The sequence below is a fragment of the Zonotrichia albicollis genome, chromosome 6, assembly GCF_047830755.1.
Source record: "Zonotrichia albicollis isolate bZonAlb1 chromosome 6, bZonAlb1.hap1, whole genome shotgun sequence".
NCBI classification, from domain to species: Eukaryota; Metazoa; Chordata; class Aves; order Passeriformes; family Passerellidae; genus Zonotrichia; species Zonotrichia albicollis.
In genome coordinates this window covers 51,467,571-51,489,336 of record NC_133824.1, presented here as the reverse complement: position 1 = coordinate 51,489,336, position 21,766 = coordinate 51,467,571, and the positions used below count along the sequence as shown (strand labels likewise).

General features: G+C 36.3%; 1 protein-coding gene across 5 annotated transcripts in view; it reads left to right on the top strand.

Annotated features, from left to right (window-relative positions):
- Positions 1-21,766, top strand: part of METTL15 (methyltransferase 15, mitochondrial 12S rRNA N4-cytidine) — an 84,064-nt gene that overhangs the window by 12,791 nt on the left and 49,507 nt on the right. For all 5 annotated transcript variants that reach the window (XM_074543767.1, XM_074543768.1, XM_074543770.1 and 2 more), the window contains one exon: positions 20,068-20,204. In XM_074543767.1, coding sequence (XP_074399868.1) covers positions 20,068-20,204 — 137 coding nt within the window. The remainder of the gene's footprint in view (positions 1-20,067; positions 20,205-21,766) is intronic.

Sequence of the window (21,766 nt, the reverse complement as noted above, 5' to 3'; positions counted from 1 at the left end):
TCCCTCTGTCAGCTGGCTGCATTTCTCAGTTACTGGGCTGGATGTTGCCATTTCCAGTGTTACTTTGGGAAAGAAAGCTGGAATGGAGGCGATGCATTGTTCCTGAGGGTTTGCTTGAGGAGCCAAGCTGAGCACAAAGGCAGTGGAGTGATGTCACTGAAGGGGACAGGTCCAGGGTCCCTGCTCTCCCCTGTGTCACCACCTCCTTTCTGGGGCTTTGTGTTGCTGAAATGGCTCCTGAGGTATTAAAGAGTCTTTTTTCCCAACCCTGTGACCAAAGAAGAAGTTGAGATTCCTCAGCTCTGCTTTTCAAGGTTGTTTATTTTCCCTTATCTGTTACATTCTTTCTCTGACCCGCTGAGATCTGCCCAGCAGGTTGGTTTGTGGCACAGTCCCTGCCCTTGGGGTGGTGTTGGCTTTTTATACTAAGAGCTACCTGTACTTTATTTACAATAATTTTCTAATCCCTATCACCTATCTTAGACAGTCTGTCTCTACTCTAAACCAATCCAAAAGCATCACAATCACAGCAGAAGATGGAGGACAAGAAGGAGAAAGACAGGACACACCCAGATTCCTCCATCTTGCCTCCTGAACCCCCACTCTAAAAACCCCAAAATTCTACATTTACCCTGTGACAAATTCACTATCATTCTATTCAAACCTTTGTGGCTTGCAACTCTTCACACAAAGTTGGTAATTGTTTCCATGGGCTAAAATCAAAGGCACAGGTGTTTGTGACTCTGTGCCAAGGCCTCTGAGCCCCTGCCAGGGTCCTCCTGGGCAGCCAGAGCAATGTCCTGGGTCCCAACACTCCCTGAGCTCCTGTCCCTCCCTGTCCTCTGCACATCAGTTGAACACACTCCTATGCCAGAAAAAAATGCAGCTTTTTCTCTGTCTCTCTTTTTTTGGGCCGTGTTGCTGAGTTTAATTGGCTTGTGAAAGTACACAGTAAACACCTGTGCTGAGAGAAATTAACTGCAAGAGGGAAAACACACAGGAGAAAATAATGCCTAATTACTCCTACACCTACCACTTCCCATCTTGTGTGACTTGGTAGTCCAACTGATTGGTGTAGTTCCAATCTTAGGTAAGTTGTCCCTCTTTGTCTTTGCTGTGAGAAGATGACGTGTGCCTGTTCTGAGTTACAGCTTTTTCACCTGCTAAAACCTCATGTTAAATACTGAGATTCGTAGGTTCTAGTGTAGTTCTGGAGGAAACGTGCTTTAATTTAAAAATATTTAAGTGCAATATTCATGCTCATTTTAACCCTCAAGAGCCTTACCTGTTCCTCCAATTCCTTCCAGGCCTAAAATAGAACTCAGGTTCTTAGATCAGATGAGAATGATTAACACATTCTTTTCCAGAATCCTGCACTTGCAGCTTTGGCATCATAGCCTGGCACAGAAGTTCTACTTGGAAATCTTAACAAGTTTTTGGAGAGCTATGTGAATATCAATAGAAGAATCTTTCACCCAGGATTATCTTCCTGTTGTTTTCACTGCCAAACTTGCAAATCCCATTACTGTTTAGTGCAATGGTAGAATTGTTCAAATTCAAAAATCTCACCACAGGGTTGTTTTTCTTCCCCAGAAAAAGGAGATGGCTGAAGACATTTTGTCACTCTTTGCCACCCCCTTCCATCAGCTTCCAACTTCCAACACAGAAAAACTTTCTGCCTTCAACTGTTCAAATCAGCCAGGACTCTTTAGTGACAGAAAACAGGATTTTTGATGGTAGATATTTTTATTAATAGTAAATAATGCTACTTGAGCATCTTAAAAAAAAACACCAAACCAGATTTAGAATGTGCTTCTTCAGCCTCAAACTGTACAAAGCATTATTTGTACTTTGATTTTTTGAGATGTTGATCTGAAATGGAGTTAAAACAGTGCTCCTGAAAGTCTCCCTTTCAAAAAGCCTACTTGAGCACTTGTGTCACTATCTACTTTTGGTCATCTAAATTTAAAACAAGACTTTTGCTAAGAAGGTCAGTGTAAGTACTTTCCTTTTGATCTTGCATCCTTGTGGGTGCCCGGGTAGTTGTGTAGGAAAGTTTTCCTGAATGAGTCAGTGCACTGAGTCATAGCATGAAGCCTGTAGTGCTGCAGACTAACTAATTGGTAACAGTCTCAAATGTAATTAAAGCACAGTTGTCAGCTCTGGGTTACTGACTGCCATCCCACTGAAGTATTTTGGTTTTAGCAACTTGGATTAATTGTTCTTTGCTGTTAAAGTTTGTGTGGTGTAAGATGTTTCTGTTGAATAGACCTGTTGTTGCCATTATCTTTTACTATCCTCTCTGATTTTTATAGTACTCAGTTTGGGTTTTTTCTCTGTTAGGTCACATATTCAGTAATTATGCTTTTTACCATGCCTGTGCACTTACAGATGTTTAGAATCCTTTGAGGACCTTTTAAACTTTTAGTCATTAAGAACTGTCCTATTAGTAGTGATTGATGTTTCTTCACTATTCCTAAACTCTTTAAAGCATCATTCAAGGCCTTTTAAAACTCAAAAATAATTATATTTTTTGTGTTGTCTTGCCAATTACGTTTTCAGTGTTGGTAATTTTCATGTTTGGTGTTCATCTTGTGTTATGCCCTGGTTTTTAATAATAAATGGGGGTTTTTTGTCCATGTGTGAGCCCACCATCCCCAGGTAATGAGCAGCGTTTTCCAGTAGCATTTGAGCCTTCCTTTCTCCTGTTTGTCAGTTCCTTTGTGTGTGTGTGTGTGGTTTTTACCACCATGCAGCTTGAGGCAAAGGGCTGGATGGGGCACATGGGACAACAGGACATATCTTGAAGCTGTTTCATTAAGGAAAATAAAACTACCTTAAAGCATTGGGAGGAAAGCAAGGTTTGATTTTTTTTTTTTTTTGTTTGGTCATTTGCATTATTAGAGAAAACAAACCTTGCAGGCTTTGTGCAGGACTCCTGCTTGTCCCCACTGAGAGCAGAGGAGTGCGAACATGAATGGCTGGTTGCAGCTGAGTTTCTTATTTCTAAAAGCTGAGACAATAATTTTGATCTGTAAGAAAGGCCTGTACGACTTCCATATGTGATGAATGCTGAAGCTAGGATGGTGAACAAAGGCCTCTCTAGAGATTGGAGGAGGTGGAAGATTCTTTGATGATAACTTCTTTTTCTCTTCAACAGTTTTTCTTCTCACTGGAGCTCTTTAGATGGAAGGACACTGCTGAGTCACAGGAGCATCGGTGCCACAGCACTGGTTCACATCAGGAGTGCACCTGGCCAGGTGTCCAGTTCCTGGCACTCCAAAATTCCATTGCTGCAGCTGCTGATGGAAGCCTGAGAGAAGGGGAAGGGAAAGAATGATTATTTTCTATTCCTGGTGCTGCCTTCATCTGACAACAGTCATGGAAGGACTCCCTTGGAGGGGGAAGCTGGGGGGTTGTACTTGTATAATATCATTTGTGGGCCCAGAGTTTGTGATGATTGGGAGTGGGGCTCAGTACATAAAAAGCAAGTATTTGAAGTAATTTATTTATTTAAATTTCTTTTAATGCTTTAATAGACTGCAGGTCTGCACAGTGTGGGTTTAGTGTTGGTTAATGACTAGTGCACTCACTAGAATGCAGTTGTAGGAATTGAGTTTGTGGTGACTGGAGTGGGGCTGTGGCTGATCCCCAGTTGTGTCCAGCTGTGCAGGACAGGTGAATGCTATTGAAGGTGAGGAGCCAGGGAGTGCCCAGGGGTGCTGAGCAATCACACAGAGGGCACACAGGGGCAGGGCATCAACAGGAGGGCATAAAAGGCTGGGCTGAAGAACCAAAAGCGCAGATACTTGCAGCCTCCTGAAAAGGTGAGGTGTTTATTTTTATGAGTTGAAGCTTTTTTAAGTTTTCTGGTGTGCATTGTTGCCCTCTTGACTGTGACATGTGTTGGGACAGTCACTGGCACTGTGGTTTTTTTCTACTTCCATCTCTCTACAGAGTGTGTTACATACTGGACTTCTCTCCACATTATTCATGGTTTCAATATTTGCATGAAAGGCACTTTTTTATTTGTTCTAACTTGATGCTTGATAATATCATCAAGTTCCCTGAGCTCTTTTATTTTGAGATAAGTGAATCATACCATCTGCTGCAGCTGTATAAAAACAATTTTAATAGTTCTCCACAGAAAACTGCTGGAGCCTTTGGATGTTTTATTGGAGCAGAGAGATGTGTCCTAAGGGAATTCTTTTCCACATTTCCTACTTTCTTGTCCTCATCTAAGCCTGGTTTCATATAAAGCAGCAGTGATGGAAGGTGTTCTGCTCTCTCCTGAAATGATCAGTTGGCTCTGAAATTTGTTCTTTGAATGTGATCTTATTGTTTTTCTGGACTGGAGATTTCCCTCATACCAACTTTCTCCTAGGAGTGTGAGCCTTATTGGTGCAGTTCTTTTTCATCCTCCCTCCTTCCTAAAGGATTTCCTTCTTCCTGCATTTTTCCTTTGTTATCTTTATCTTGGTTTTATCTGGTTTTGCTCCTTTTCTAACAGGTTTTTATGTTTCCCTAATTTAGTTTTATTCTCTATTAAAGTGTTTAGTATTTTGATTTTGCATGTTAGCTACATTTTAAAAACTAAATTTTTGATTAGTTTTAGGACTGTAACTCTGTCATGTAGGCATTAGTTCTATTTCATCAGTTGTGAAGAAGCTTAGATGTTTTGAATATGATCACCAAAATCATATTTGTCTGAGAGACTAGCAATAGAATTAGTTCTTGAAGAGTAAAATGCAGCATATTTCAAAGCATCTTTTCCAATTTGAAAGACAGCAGTAAGGATTTAAAGCAAAGCATTCATCTGAGAAGAATAAAGCTCTACTTGGAAGTGTTCTGTTTCTAGGTAAAATCAGATAAGTTTAGCTGAAATGAAAGAGTTTTTTTTTCTTGCTCTGTGTAGGAGATTTAAGAGAAGATTGCTTTTGTGGAAAGTTGTAGCTTGGATTTTGAATTTAGTAGTTTGGGAACTGTTGTTTTGTGGTTTGTACAGTAGTACAAGCTACCACAGTACTTTTGGTGATGAAGTTGATTACTTTGTAAAATATTACTCATGTAATCCTGGTAATAGAGTTAAAACTGGTGATAATAACCTACTTGTTCTCATCCCATTTCTCACGCACCATTAGCACATATATATTTTTTGGGTTTTAGCACTTCAAAATTCTTTGGATTAGGCAGAATTTGCTTGGCAGAATCAGTCTGGTCTAAGCTGGAGTACTGGAGATAAAGAAACAAGATTCCTCACCTTTAATGGAATTTTTGTATCTCAGTACAAAAGTCTGGAAAATCTCACCAGTAGTTGGGATTGTCATTTGCTTTAGGTGGAGTAACTTTTCAGGAGTGTTTATGTACGCTAATGAACAAACCAAGGTTTTTGAATTGTGTGGGACAATGCTTTCTTCATAACACCACCAAATCAATGCTGATGATGTACTTAGTAGAACACTTGAATGTTCAGAGGTTGTGTTCTGTGTACAGGGACACATTGCATGTCACAGCCAGAGGTTTTGCCTTGCTGTGGTCAATGGATTGCTTTTACAAATTTACAAATGTTGCACAAAATTTCTAGTGGGTTACTTTGTTCTTCCAGGCAGGAAGGGAAAAAATTTAAATCACTAAGTGGCATCAGCAGCACCAGTCTTGGAAGTATTTGTTAGTCTTTTATCTGCTGGTGGAGAGAATAATTAGAGACTCAAGACTTCATTTCAGCAAAGGTTATAAAAAATTCTGTCTTGTTGACCTGGCTCTGAGTGGGCACGAATAAGTGCTCAGAACCTGGCATTTGGAAAATCCAGAAAATAAATTTTAACACCTACTAGGGCATGAAACAATTAAGGTACCAGCTTTAGAATAGTTTCAAATACTGTAATAGTCAAAATAATTTATCAAGCAGTCCATTAAGTACACTTGGAAACATATTCTTAGTCCTATGTTTTTTATGGCTCTGTAAAGCATTTTCCTATACAGTTTAGAAATGTCATTATTTTAGCTCAGCAAGTCAGGTTGCTAGTTTTCTATTTGATTAGTATATTAAAATATATCCATGCTGAAAGCCAAAGAGTGGAATTCAAGGGCCAAGTTATCAAAAACTACCATGACATTGAAAGAAAAAAAGCAGTAACGGTGCTGGGTTTTGCATTAAGGCATTTTACCTTTCCATACAGAGATTTTTAGGGTGATGACATGTATTTAGAGTAGACATGACTATTCTTGAGCGGTTCCACTCATGGAAGGGAGGTGGAAGACAACTCAGCTGGGTCAGCAGCACCTCTGGTGTGCCCTCGTTTGTGTGGTGCTGGTATAGGCAGAGTGCCTGGGTACACCCACCTGCGTGAGGATGTTGTGTGTTCAGAACAGAAGAGTGCTCCCATCTTAAAATAAGCTTAATAACATAAGAAAATATGTGAAGTTCAGTAGGAAGAAAATGTATCCCACTAAGATAAACTCCTAATCCTATGTCCTGTTGGAGCTGTTAAATGTCTAACATGGATTAGAGCACACTTGGTGGCTCAGGTTTTGCTTGTTGATGAGATGATTTAAAACTGTAACTATTTAATTATTGTCTTCTTGTGTAACTAACTTTTGGATGAAAATACAGGGTAAAGCTAACAGTTACAAAACTCACAGGCCCATCTATCTGTGCATGTTGATTCCAAGATAGCTAAATCAACACGTTTAATTGCTTTGTGCTGAAGGATGCAACTGCTTATCTGTAATTGCATGGAATTGATACTGTTATCTGTATGGTTCCCTGCTCTGTCATATTCACTTGCTTGATCTTGAGTTAGATAACAGGTTTGTTTAAAAAGAACTGCATCCTCTGTGTGTGCAGATCATAAAGCAAATTAGTTTTGCTAGTGATAATTCCTTTGGTCTCTAATAAAGGATCATGGCATGCAAGCATCACCATAAAAAACTGTGTAAAACAACTTGTTTGCAGGCAATAAATATCAGACAAAGGGGAGCAAGCAAGTTTACTGCCTTTCTACTCTTCTTGTGGTAAAAGCTGTCTTATTTTCTGTGTGTTTGTAGGGATTTTTAGAGCAGTTTTTTACACTAGGGTGTTCAGTGTCATTGGGCCCATTTGTTGAGTTTTGCAGCACTGCTGTGTTAGAACCAGCTCATTAAAATACTGCCTCTATCTAATCTGTGTAATTAGAGGTAATCCTTGTTTCAGCCACTGGGAACCAACAGGTGTGAGCCAAAGCAGCTCCTCCTTGTGCAGCATGCTGCCACAGGCAGTACTTTGTTGGTAAATAAAGGGTGTTATCAGAGAGTGGAGTTTGCTCAGCTTTTGGTTCATGATAGCATCTCACTGTCACATGGAAACACAACCAATGAGCTCAACAGCTTCAGCCCAAGGTGTGATTTAATATGTTCTTAATCCACTTGTTTATGCTTTCTGTAACTCACAGCTGAATATCTTGTTTGTTTAGAAAATAGATCCTCCACTCCAAAAATTTGCTTGATTTCGTCATGCCATTGTATTCTGGGATTTCCACCGTGGCATTCTGTATTGAAGTGCACAGCTGGTGGAATTGAGGATGTTTTTGCCTTAAAATGGAAGCAAAGGGACCCTTGTTCAGATGGCAGATTGTGCATGCCTGGTTTTTTTTCCCCACTGGCTTACATCAACATTTTAAAGATATTTTATTGCTATAATTGCATTCTGCTCAGACTTTTTGTGCCACTATTGAACCACCTGGGCTGTTTCCACAAGAGGTTGGTTGGGGATGCCTGGTCTTGGATTTTATGCTCTGAAGGGCCAAGTAATCAATAGGTAACTTCTCTGATCAATAGATTATATGAAAACAAATATAACTGTGAATATACTATATAGATTATAGTGCATGGTTCTACAAGGTTTTTATTCTCAGTATTTTTGTCAGGGGTGATTGACAGTTTTTGTTTTGATTGCTGTATTAATGTAATGAAGGGTATAAAAGCACATTACAAGTCCTGCTGTTCTCACTAGGAGTTGGAACTCATGTTTGTGGTAGGAAATTAATCTGGTTTTAATTGCCTGTGAGCCTGAAGTATGTTCCTTTTTGTAAAGCTGATCTCACATAAATATAAATCAGTAACTGCCTGTTCTTTAATTATGTATTAGTGTATAGTATTTGCATGCTGGATGAGAATATGAGCATCTCCAGTTACAGTGTATTGCAGGTCATTAAATCTTCCCTGTTGGATGAAGTTTAGTAGCACTGCATTTCTAAATAATGAAAAATGAGCTGTGCTGCCACTTGTTTTAGAGTGTGACTGTGTTCAGCTATAGTTAGTTACCTTATCAGTAAGGTTATAGGGTTCTTTTTTACAATATGGTAAACAATTGCTGTAAAATATACTATAGAATTGCAAAAAAATATAAGGTCGTTGTAAATTATTTTGAGATATTTTAATGCAAACTAAAGTAAAGGCTTTGAAAATATTTGTTGGTATTTCATAAATACATGGCTGAATTCTACCATGGTGCTAAAATATTCTATGAATTTTTGGAAAAGAGGACTAATGTAACCTGTATTCTTCCATGAGTTACAGAGAACGAAAATAAGTGGAGAGAGAAAAGAATTCATTGAGTTGATTTTTGGAAAAATAGTTAAACTTATTGCATGAAATATGTTAAAATCAAATTGCAAATTATTCCCAAATTCCTGCCTTTTGACTTTCTCTTGGAGAAGAATAATGTATTTGAAATTTATTTGAAAATATGCTGAGGTTTTTTGTTCTGTGGTTTTTTTGGGAGTTTTTTTTAATAGCCATTACTTAATCAGTAGGGAATGTTAAGTGAAATAATATTACTAAGAAAGAACTGTTTAGAATTTTTGGATGAGTAGATTTTTTTGATGTTGAAGGGCAAATTACTCTTAAGAGCAACTTTGAGTCATAGTATAATTGAATTGGCAACTTTGTACAAGTTATGATCTTGGGTTTACACTTCAGCCCAAGATGAACAGTAAAAATACATAATTTTTCAAGCAGAATGTGTTCTTCTGGAGAGGCCTGTGGGTGAGGGTTGGGATTTTTTTGTGTGTTTGTGATTTTTTTTTTTAATAGGTTGGAGCTTTATTACTCTGTTACATTTCAAATAAATTGAGAATTGTGAGAAGTACTAATAATGATGATTAAAATAAATAATAAACAGTTATTTTTATAGTAATTATTTAGAATGAAGGTAATTTTTAGCTTTTGGCAGGAGAATATTTGTGAGGTTCCTACACACTGTGAGGTTTTAAGCATGCTGGCCTGATCAGAGCTGTAAGCTGAGTCCAGCCATGAACTTGAGTTGACAGAAAAAAGACTCCATGTGTCTTTCAGAGGAAAAGTGATCCCACTTCCATTAGTCTCTCTCCAATGGATTGTTTGTTCCCATAATAAGGTGTCCCAAAGCCAACACTGAGCTCTGTGTAACTGAGCTGCTGTCAGTGACTTTACCTGGCTGTGACTTTGCACTGCAATTAATAGCTTTGGGGTTTATTGATTTGGAAGTGTTCACTTACCTAAGTTTTTAAATAATTGCTTTTTATTTTATTTTCATTCATACATAAATATGTTCACAGTGACCTAAGGGAGTGGTTCAAATTTCCTTTTGTGCCAAGTTCTTTCATTTGCTGCACACACTGACCATTAAAGTTTGTTCAGAAATAACTGTGAGCAACTTAAAATGCAAAATGGTGCTTGAAATAGAATCTATGTGAGGAGATTTGGAATGATTCCCTTTCTGTCTCTGACAGAATTGTACCTTTAAGTTATTATACAATTAAAATTTAGCTTCCTGTTGGTTATTACAATTTTCTGGACTTGTTCAGAGCATATGCTAAGAAAAGACCATCCCAGTGTTTTTTTTTATCTTTTTCTTTTCTGGTATATTTGGCCATGATCTGTCCAAACTGCTCCAAGACATGTGGCTTCAAAAGCGGTGAGCTGCAGAACTAAGATTTTCTGCATGTATCTCACATAATTTAGACTCACACACATGTTTTGCAAAAACTGATCGTGAGATTTCTTTGAAAAAGCTCACAGTCCATATAAGAAAGAAGATGAAATGGTGACTCTGATTTAGTGGGAAATGATGGACAGAATTATGTGTAGTGCACATATAGTGCTGTAAGAAATGCACATGTTGAATATGTGGTAAATGTTTAGGAGAATTTTTTCCTTTAATGTGAGAAACTTGATTGTTCAGTTGCTGTTTTCAGCATATCTAAACAATACTTTTGACATGTTTGGCATGTCAGAGAGCTCCAGCTTCAATAATATATTTTATATATATATATATATATATATAATGTACTATATACTATATTATATATATATAATGTACTATATACTATATTATATATCATATATATTATAATATATTATATATAATATATAAAATACATAATGCTGACATACATATGTGTATATACATGTGTGTAGATATAATGTATGTAATATATAATATTTTATATATATTATATATATAATGCTGACATATATGTGTGTGTATATATACACTGACATATTTTATATATATATATATATATAAAATCAGCAGTTTGTGGAAATCTGGATTGTAGCTTTGAGTTGTGCATGCTTTGGAGGTGACCTGGAGAAAAAGGTCAGGAGAAATGCAGTGTTCATTTTGTTGGTGAACAACTTCAGCAGCCAATGTGGTTTAGATCAGCTATTAGGGTGAAAATACATAAACCTGATACTTTTGCTTTCTTTTAAAACACTTTGCTGCGGAACAAGTTTTTTTTCCTTTCATTAATTTCTTGTGAAAATGTCTGAATTCGAGCATTACATCCTCTGAGAATGTATTTTCTGTTAGTTGAAATGCATTTTCTGCTGCCAGACATTTCCCCTTGAGCACTTGGCATCTCCCTATGTACATCCTGCATAACCATTCAAAAGAGCCTTCAGCCCTCCCTGGGCAGAGAAGGTTAATATTGGCCCCACTGAATTGACCCCATTGAATTCATCCTAGGATGAATTCAAATTGAATTTATATTACCGAATTCATCCTAGGATGAATTCAAATTGAATTTATATTATTGCTTTAATCATATGTTGAATTCAAATTTAACTCATGCTATTGAATTCATCCTGTAGTGAATTCACATTTAATTCATCCTATTGAATTCATCCTATGATGAATTCATCCTCTTGAACCTGTGTGCTCGTCCCCCAAAGCTCAGAAGTTCGGTGTGCTGGCCCCTGCTTGGCTTGATGGCCATAAAGACCCCATTTCTGCTCTTTTGGGGCTTTTGGAGTTGTGAATTTGGGTTTTGGTGGTTGTGAATTAATTTGGACAAAATGGTTTTGTCTGCTTTTTCTTTGTTGATATAGAAATATGGAATATATGTTGGGTTTTTTTTTTCCAATCCTGTAAAAAGTGGAAAGAATGCAATTTTCAAAACAAATATGTTCTGCGAGTTTCTTGAAAATGTACTGACTCTGTAATTGCATCATCACATGGTACTTAAAATTACTGAACATGATGATTTTAGTGTTTGTTAGTAAGCATGTCCTGAATAGAACTCTCTATCTATATTGTCTCCTTGTGCATTTCAAATAGCATTAAAAGATGGAATAATCATATTTTTCTGTTCCTAGAATTGTCATGTAGGATGTTGCTGCATGCAGTGACATGGGAAGTTTTTTTCTGAAAAAAATTTTGGGTTCTCTGTCCACTTGGACAATCATATTGAAATGAAAGCAGTTCAATATCTCCATAGATTCCTGCTTTTTAAGGTGCATCGTGGTCAATCCAAAGTGGTTTGATGATGTAATAAAGAAGTGGAATTAAAGGAAAACCTCAGCAATATGCAAATCCTTGTACCTTTTGGCCATCTCCCAAAGAATCGCTGTTAGAAAGGCCTGAATGAAATGTTAGTAACTGAATTTGGGTGAAAATTATGGATTTCAAAGCAACAGAACTTCTGTTCCTATCTGCTGCCATATAGACCTGATGTGTTTTAGGATGAAAAATCATTGCTCATCCACTGGAGCTGAAATTGGTGTTGAAGTTGGAAGAAAAGAGGTTGAAGTTTGGATGTATTTTTCCTTACTCATAGAAGGAAAAGAGTATAGATTTCATTTGTCCTTCAGATTAATTTTCTCTCTGTGTTTATTGAAACTATAGGTTCAGTGAGGGTGGTCTTAACAAAGGCCAGCACTAAACATTAATTCTCAATTTTGAGCTTTGCAGAAGGAAAATAAAATCCTGAGGCACTGAGAAGAGATTGCCTTTTCTCACAGCGGACTTCAAATATGTGCCCAAACAATAGTCTGTGTACTTTATGCAAGAAACACTGACAACAGTAACTATTTTTACCATGTCTCTATTCATACCTTTGCAGTGATTAGTTGTGAAAGATGTAATAATAAAAGGATAAAGCAGATCAACTATTTCTTGGGAAAAAAACATCACTGCTAGGAAAAGTTCCTATAGAATTTGTTGTCAATGCTCCCCACTTCAATTCAGCTCGTTCTGCCTGGTGTATATTAAATAGTTGAGTGCCTTAAAATAGTAAGCTGTAGAAAATCCAAGGTGTTTGAACAAGAGGTCAGATGTCTTTTATTGCACTTAGAGTTGATATTTGGAAAATAAAGCAGAGTGGAAAACAAGTTGTGTTGTGACAATGACCAATTTCTGTTGTGAATACCAAGGAAATTCAGACAGCGAGTTTCGAGAACATGACTCATCGTAGGAACATCAGAAAAATGAAGTAGCAAAAAGCATCTTGCAGTGTGTTGATTGTTTTGTTTATATTGCTTTTCTGCTCTCAGGATTTTTTTTTCCACAAAGAGATGGAGTAGATACAAATAAAATAAGAACAAAAACTTTAATACAGGCCAACAGTGGCTGGCAATGCAGTAATAAATATTTATTGTTAGCCTTAACAAACATCCTTTTATTTTGACCTTCTTTGCATTTTCAAGCAAACACCAGCTCTCATTTCAAGTATGAAAAATTTATTATTGTGAAAAATGTTGGCTTGTCATCCTACTGAGAAAGATCAGTAAAAACAGAGAGGAGCACTGTGATCTAGCTTTGATTGGCTTGGAATACACTGGTTGATGGTGGCTTTAATATTACAGAAATACTACAGAACCTATTTCTCTCATCGTGTTTTTGTGCACTTTCCTGTGTATTACTCAGTGTAATAATAATAATACTCCAAGAAAAAAGACTGTTACTTCGACATTTGTGTGAATGCCAATTGTATGAGAGTCTCCATTTTATTTCTCTTTCTTCAGGAAGCAGTTTCCAGGTATTTCCTTTTCTTCTAGGGAGCTGAAATGTTAGGCAGCGTAGCTTGGATGCTGGCTAGCTGTTCTTTAGTTTTTCCTTCGTAGTATGTTTTAAATAAATCAGTACTCTGATTGTGGGTGGTTTTTACAATCCTGCAAAAAGCGGTAAGAGTGCCATTTTCAAAACAAGTATGTTCTGCAAGTTTCTTGAAAATATACTAATTTTATCATTGGTAGAACTGAAACTATACTCATTTCGTCATTGGTAGAACTGAAACTATACTCATTTCGTCATTGGTAGAACTGAAACTATACTCATTTCGTCATTGGTAGAACTGAAACTATACTCATTTCGTCATTGGTACAACTGAAACTATACTCCTTTCGTCATTGGTAGAACTGAAACTATACTCCTTTCGTCATTGATACAACTGAAACTATACTCCTTTCGTCATTGATACAACTGAAACTATACTCCTTTCGTCATTGATACAACTGAAAATATTCTTATTTCATCATTGCTAAAACTGAAACTATACTAATTTTATCATTTTTGTTCTTTGCAACTCTTCTGGGAGATGAAACATGAGTGGTGGGGTGCTGGGGCTGTTTTCTCAGCTTTTGCAGCACGGTTTGTGGCTGTATTTCCTTTCTCCCAGAACTAAGTTCTGGGTTTCTAGTTTGTAATTTTTTTCAAATAAATCTAGTTTCTGGGTTTCTGGTTTCTTCACTTGTGCAGCCCAGTTCTGGATGGAAATCCTCCATTAGGCATGGAACGCTGTTTAGTTAAAATGTTATCCATGGCATTGATGTGGTACTGGCTAGGGGTGGGATTCTTGAAGCTAATTTTTCTTCTGCTCATATTTTAAACATGGCATTCATGTTGTTGGATTATTCTTATGAGCATTTAAGTTGGGAGGAGTACTGCAAAATGCTTTACTCACTGTGCTTGAATGGCTGCCATTCAATGAAATTTTTCTTTTAGGCAAGAAGGGGACAAATGCCAACAGCAGGAGCTTCAGAGAGGAGTAATTGTGGGGCTGTCTCTTGTGGTTGTGCATTAAACCATTGGAGGAAGGATCAGCATTTTCTGGGAAGGTTCTTTCGAGACTGATTTTTATTTATTTTATTTTTTTATCAGAGGAAGAACTTGGAGATAAAATGGTTTAAGTGATTACACTTGCTGAAGGGACTCAAGATGGTCACTGTCAATATGGATTTTTCATTTTTATTTAATCGAAAAAGTGGATAAACAGGACTGGGGAATTAATAATATAAATAGAATTAAATAATCAAATAAAATAATTAATATAATTAAATAAATTCAATTAATGGAATTAAATTATATTAATAGAATTAACAGTATTAAATACATTCAGTTAACAGAATTAATTAATAGAATTAATAGAACTAAATAAGTTCTGTTAATAGAATTAAATAATTACGCAGTGCAAGGTCACTTTTTGGGCAATAACAGCCTTTCTGGTTTTAGAAGAAATTAATTCTGTGTATTGGAAAGAGCCATGGAAAATGCCTTATGTGTGCTTGCTTATCACAATGTGTTAATGATCTTTATCACAATGTGTTAATGATCTTTATCAGGATGTATTAATGATCTTTATCACAATGTATTAATGAGCCAGAGAGGTTGCCTGGACAAAAAGAGGAATGGCAGGAGTTTGTCCCATGGAATGGGGAGAGAGAGGCTGCTCATGGGGCACTGATGCCCAGGACAGGAGGTTGTTTGCCATGTCCTGTATCCTAACTCAGCATGTCTCAGGGGGCTTGTACAATTTGCCACAATCTTTTGGAGATACTGTCCAATATGTCAGAGTCCTCTTTCAGACAATGTCAGGGTTGTGAGAAGAAGAAAAAAGACTTTTTGGAAGATCATCTGATGGAGTGCTTGAAGTAATTAGGGGAAAATGAAATCATACATCTAAAGGATCAAATTACTTAAAAAAGAATATAAAGTTCTTGCCTTTAAAACATAAAGAAAGAAGTGAGTGGCAAATACTGGAATTGTGAGCTTTTAAAAACCGGCATTATGATGATTCAATTTATGTGTCACGTTTGAGTCTCAATTTTGTGGAAGTTCTGCAATCTCATTTTGTTACACAGCAAAGGAAAAATAATCACAAAATCACAAAAGCTGTCAAGTGTTGTGGAGTAAACTTTATCACATGTGGAACATAATCATTACAGGAGTTCCAAATCAGCCACAGTAAAATGAAATGCTTAAAAGGTCTTTATTATGAGAGCTTTTCTGTACCAAGTCTTGTATACCAAAATGGTGAACCCCAACTCTTTGTGTCTCTCTAACTGTAGTAGAGCTAGCTGGAAAATGAAAGCTGTGAAATTTTAGTTTGTTGCTCTCTGTGTCATAAAAGAGCCAAATGCTTTCTAAAACCTGCAGTCACAAACTGATTATGAAATTCCCATGGGGACTCTGATGGGACTATCATAACTTAACAATGGAATGGTGAGTCACTGCAGGAGAAATTCATGTAATAATCTTTCCCAGTATTTATAGGACCAGGAGGATAAAATGTCATTTAATTTCATTTGATTAAAAACTAGTAGGCAAGAGAGAAAGAGGAAGGAAAAAAATGATGCATCTTTTATTTCAGGCGTGAAAGATGGAAGGAATATGTAAGAAGCATATTATGGAGCAGGATATTACAGTGATTAATTTCTAATCTCACCAGTGCTCCAAAATGGTCATGTTAATATCATAATCTTTCTATTTGATAACTTAAGGTGATAGTTTTGTTGGGTTTTTTTGGGTTTTTTTTCAGATCCTAGATGCAGAGTGTAGCTTTTGAGTGGAACAGCTGGATTATGAGGAGGTGGATTGTGGAGGGATAGAATGTAAGAAAATAAAGATAGTGCAGAAGATAGTCTTACACCTGAGGAGCTGCAGCTGTACTAATTACCAAAGATTAGGAACAGGCCTGCCCTTAACAGGCCACAGCTGTGTCCAATGAGGATGAATGCCGTAAGAGTGGGGTAGCTGGGTGAGAAGGGAGCTGGAGTTTGTTGTCTGTGCTGTGAAGGGAGTTGGAGTCAGTGCTGTGAGGAGCTACCCATGAGAAATCACCAAGGAGGTATGGAACTTGTGCAATAGGATGGCAGCAGTGGATGTGGATTAAATCTGGTGCTCTCAGGTTAAAGACCATGGCTGGTGTTGCTTAAAGGTTTGGGGTGGTGTGTGTTGGTTCTTTGAGTAAGGGGAATTCAGTGAGTTTGTGTTCATTCACAGCAGGTGAATGGCTTGCTTGGGTTCTTCATTGGAGCTTCCCAGTGCTGTCACAATGCTGTGAGTTTGTCACTGTGCCATGGCACAACCACCCCATCCTCTCTCTTCTCCGCCTTGCATTGCCAATGTTTATTTTTGGTTTATCTTCAACATGTGCTGTGTGGTTTGCTAAGAAGCAGGGTGTGTAAAGGGCTTGTCAACCCTTAAGTGTATCAAATTGCAAATGAATGAAAGCAGAAGCAGATGTCTGCGAGGAAAGGTAAGGCTATTAAACAAAATTTAAGTATTCTTGAATGAGCTAGACCATTGTGGGAATCCATAAAATGAGAGGTTTTTGGGGAAAGCTGCAAAAGGCAGGCCTCAGAGACAGCAGAACTGTGATTAGAGCTAAGCAGCAGCCATGAGATTGGTCAGCAGAAAAATTATGTAAGAAGTAGAAAAGCAAGGACAAATAGAACAATGGTCTGTGTATTAATGCTGGTCTAGAATAACTCTCTAAGCTACAGAAAAGTTTATCTAGTGAGACATTAGGAAGTTTTAAGCTTAATAATGGAGCTCTGTGCATTGTGTTTTAAGGCTTACAAGCAGGTATTGTATTTGAAATAAGCAAGCATTGTTTAACCAAAGGTACCTGTGCTTAAAGTGGTTGGAGAGAACTGCTGTCAATGTGCTTTTGCTTTGTGTGATTGGTCAAAAAACTTCTAAAGTGAGTTGTAGCATTAAGTTCTTGCTCTGCTGCCTGGGATGTGAGCTGCTGGCATCTTCCCATTGTCATAACCATGGAATGAGAGTGATGCTGGAAAACAAACCATCTCAAGGCACGTTCACAGCATTCCTGTCCTGTTTGTAAACATCTTCAAAAGTTCATCTGGAAATAAAAATCTCAGTGTTAGGTGTTGCTTAAAAAGCAAAATTGTCTGGAGGCTTGGCCAAAAAGGTCCCTAATTTATTTTTTCATGTTCTGCTGTTCAAACCTGATGGAACCAAGGACTTTGTAGGAGTGATGGTGAAAGAAGCATCACATGTGTTCAGTACTTTGTAGAGATGACCAAAGAAGAGTCAGATGTTTAGAAGACAAGCAGGCATGCAAGAAATAAATGAGTAGTTAAACATATTAGTGGGAAGAGACTATTTTCTGGAAAGTCAATTTGCTAGTGAGTTTAAGTGGAAAAAAAATATTATTTCAATGTATTTTATTTTAAAGATAGAAGTAGCTCTTCTGACACTTCCTATCCCTTCCGTGACTCTTCCTGCCAACACTGTAGGTCTGTTTTAGGAAATAGTGATTTTTTTTCAAAGTTTTCATCCTAGTTTTGTACCTATGATAAAGAACAAGAGCATTTGTTTGGTTTTTTTTTTTAAGAAAACAAAACAACCAAACCCAACCATGAAGATGTGACTCATGCTGATGAAACTTTTTTTTTTTTCCAAGAGGAATTATGATGTAGTTTAGGTTGGTTTTGATTGTAATGTGTTGCTGCACAATAAGTGTAATCCTAAATGACACTTGGGACTCCTGTGATTAAGTTTTTGAGTGCATTTCTGAGTGGGTTAATCTTATGCAAAAAAAAAAAAAAGAAGCTGGTTTTAATTTTCTGTTGCTCCTCCACATATTTCTAAAGGGATTTTCTAAATGGATTTCCCTACAGAACTAGAATATAAAAGCTAGAGGTTTATTGCTTATGTACATTAGTTCTGGTAAGGATTAAATGGAAATAACTTGAGTGGAAATCAAAGCATGACATATATACCCTGGATATTTTAAAAGTAATTTAGGAGAATTTGTATTTTAGATATTTAGATATTTTGGATTTTTATTTTAGTTTATTCTTAGGTTTTTTATTTTTGTTTTCTAAAATGTATATTCATTTTTACAATTTGCTAAGCTAAATGCAGAATGAAAAATTACATTTTTATAGTCATTTTCATTGAAGGGAGATAATAAAAAAGTAGCTAATTAGTTTAATATCCCACTCAGTAGCTAGTGTTGGATTTTATGGCTGTAGTAGAAGTAACAGTTACAATGCAAAGAAAACCCAGAGTGATGGGAGTCTTTAATAAGAAAGCTTCTCTGAATCTTACAGGTATGTGAGAACTTATAGAGAACATGCTTGGAGTTTTTAGCCTATGCAAGTATATTTAAAATTTCGCTAAATTCTTATGTTCCGTTGAGTTAAAGAAACAACCACATTTTTTAACTGCTTCAGTTCTGTGTTTATAAATTGGTTTCAAGGAGTATGCTTTTGTTTTTGGCACAAGATAAATCAGAATGCTTAAATAGATTGTTTAGAATGGATGGTGTGTTCTCTTTAACACAGATTTGTCTTACAGATATTGCTTACAAAAAATTCTGGGTCAGTGCTTTATTTTTCATATGAGTGATGCAGCTTAATATTGGGTGATCACCCACTAAATTTTTTTTCCTTCATTAACTTTGTAAAACATTGTAGGAAATTTTTGCTTCTAGAAAATAAGCTTAGGAAATGTGATAGTATAGCACGAAGAAATTGTGTTTAATAATTGTTTTAGCCACAGTAGAGTTAGATTATTAGTCTCCTAAGTATCTTATTTATTTTTGGGGGGGGGATTTCATGTAGAAGTCTGTTTTCTAAAAAATGGTTCTGGATATTTGGGTCTTCATTGCCTTTGAATTTCTGTTCTTATCCAAAGGAATTTATGGTTGACTCTTAGTTCTTCTTCATTGCCTTTAACTTTCTGTTCTTATCCAAAGGAATTTTTTGGTTGAATCTTAGTTCTTTCAAGAGTTAGATTGAAAAAAATCACTTAAAAGCTGCTGTTACCCTTGGCCTTATAATTTGTGAGAGTAAGTTTAGTTCATATCAATTTCTGTTGAATATGATTGTAGCTGGTAAGTAGTTTTCAAAACCTGTTTCACATAAAAACAATAATCTGAGAAGTGGGAAAAAATCCCCATGCAAATATTAATATTCAAGTATATGGAGAATTTGTTTTTCAGGTCTAGCTCGAGTTTCCCTCAACAACAGAGGTCAGTTCAATCAGGGCTGAGAGAAAAGATTTATGGCAATACCAAGGTGCAGAGAGGCAGTGACATTTGTACTTTGGTTTAGATACAATGTCACAAAGACAATGACAATCCTTTTATTTTCTTTTTGCTAGCATGTATTCCCTGGACTAAAGAATTCCAGTAGGAGGTTTGGGGGTATTTTTGTTGTTGTGTTTTTGGTTGTTTTTTTTGTTTTTTTTTTTTTTTTTTTTTTTTTTTTTTGTTATTTTTTTTGGAAGGGATGGTTTTTTGGTTTAGTTTGTTTTGGTTTTGTTGGGGTTTTTTTTTTGGTGTTTTTATTTGTTTGTCTGTGGGTGTTTGGTTTTCTTTTTTGTTTTTAGTTTTGATAGAGTGAGAGATTATTTTTTGCAGAATTGCAATGATGTCAGAATACAAGAAACATTTCCAAAAAGGCAATGGCGTGTTTTCCTCTAGTACACGAGGGGGATTTTCAAACTTAAGTTCTGCACCATCCATCAGTTTGTCAGTGCTCTGAGGTGGAAGTGTTTGTGTTTTCCCTCCCCAGCGTTTCCTGGATATGACATTTGGAGCTGGAGGTCACACAGCAGCTCTGCTGGAGAGAGCCAGAGACATCACAGTGTATGCCCTGGACAGGGACCCCACAGCTCACAGCATGGCCCAGCAGCTGGCAGCAGCCTACCCGTGAGTTATCTCCTCCTGTCCTATAAAAATGGCTGGGATAAGGCTGGTACTTTGGTGTTTTAGCAGTAATTTGATATATTTTTATATATTATAATATAATATATGATAGAAAATATAATATATTATACAATATATTATATAATATTATTATATCATTATATATTTTATATAATAAATATATTATATATTTTATATAATAAAATATATATTATATATGATTTTTTATATATTATATATTTATATTATAACTGTATATAATATATAATACAATATATTATATTCTGTCATATAACACAACATAACACAACATAATTTCATAATATAATTATGGTATTAAATATAATACATGTATTACTTTTATATATAATAAAATATAGTATATAAAATATATAGTATTATATATATTATATATATAAAATATATGTTATATATTTTATAGTTTTAATGTCTTGTTGTGGAATAATGTTCTGTGCTGTGTGCACCCTGTTGAATAGGAGATGACCCAAATCAATTTGTTCGTGAGAGCATGAAGCTGCTTCTTGGGATTTTGGAGTTCGTGTGTTTTGTGGGTTTCATTTTAAGCAAGCATCAAGTAGCATCTCAGAACCTGAGATGGTTCTGATTGCAAATAGCACAAAAACATATCTTGGTGGTATGAATCTCACAAAAATGATGGAATAATAGGTCTTAAAATAATGAGGTCATTTAAATATGGATTATGAATATTTTAATTTTAAAAACCTCAAAACAATTGTAATTCAGTATTGGGTTTGCTAAGTATTTTGCCACTGGCTTGAGAAACTACTGAACAATTTAATAAGCTATAATTTCTGTGTATAGCTTATGCTTCAATTTTCTTTTTAAATAAGAGTGCTGAATTTGCTAAATGAACAATTGCTAAATGCAAATTTTCACATCTTTTTTAGTTATGCAAAGTTATTGCTCCTTTATTTAATTCAGGAAAGAACCCAGTCAGAACATCAGTGCATTGGTGCAAAAGTGTGCAATATATGGATTTGAATGTGAGCTTTTCAGAAAGTGACATTTTCAGATCTGACCAGTAGTAAAAATGTGTAGATACAAAATTAAATAATGAGAAGTAGTCAAGACTTGAGAAATTTAGGTGAGGTAGTAAGGAGAGAATACTCACTGTCAGGTCGAAAATGTTATTTCAAAATGAGCTTTAAAATGAAGAAAAGCAAATATTTCCACTGAGAAGAGATCTGGAAGAGGCAGATGAAAAACCACCTGGTTCTTCAGTCATGTTTCCCACAAAAAGAGGAGTTCTGGGGCAGCAGTAATATTTGAGACATGCAGAAGGTGTTCCTCAGCTTTTCTAAGATAAAGGGCTAAACTATGCATTCCTTTCAAGTGTGTTGGACAGAGACCCAGTGGGAGAAATGCAGGCATGTGCCAGGACAGCACAGCTTCTTTTCTAGCCATCTTGCTCTCTAAGATGGCTTACATCTTAGAGATTACATCTGTTTCTCTAAATTTGCAGTTCTCTCTGGGCTGAAGTGACATGCAGTGAATACTTACAAATTTGTGGAATGCCTCTCCCC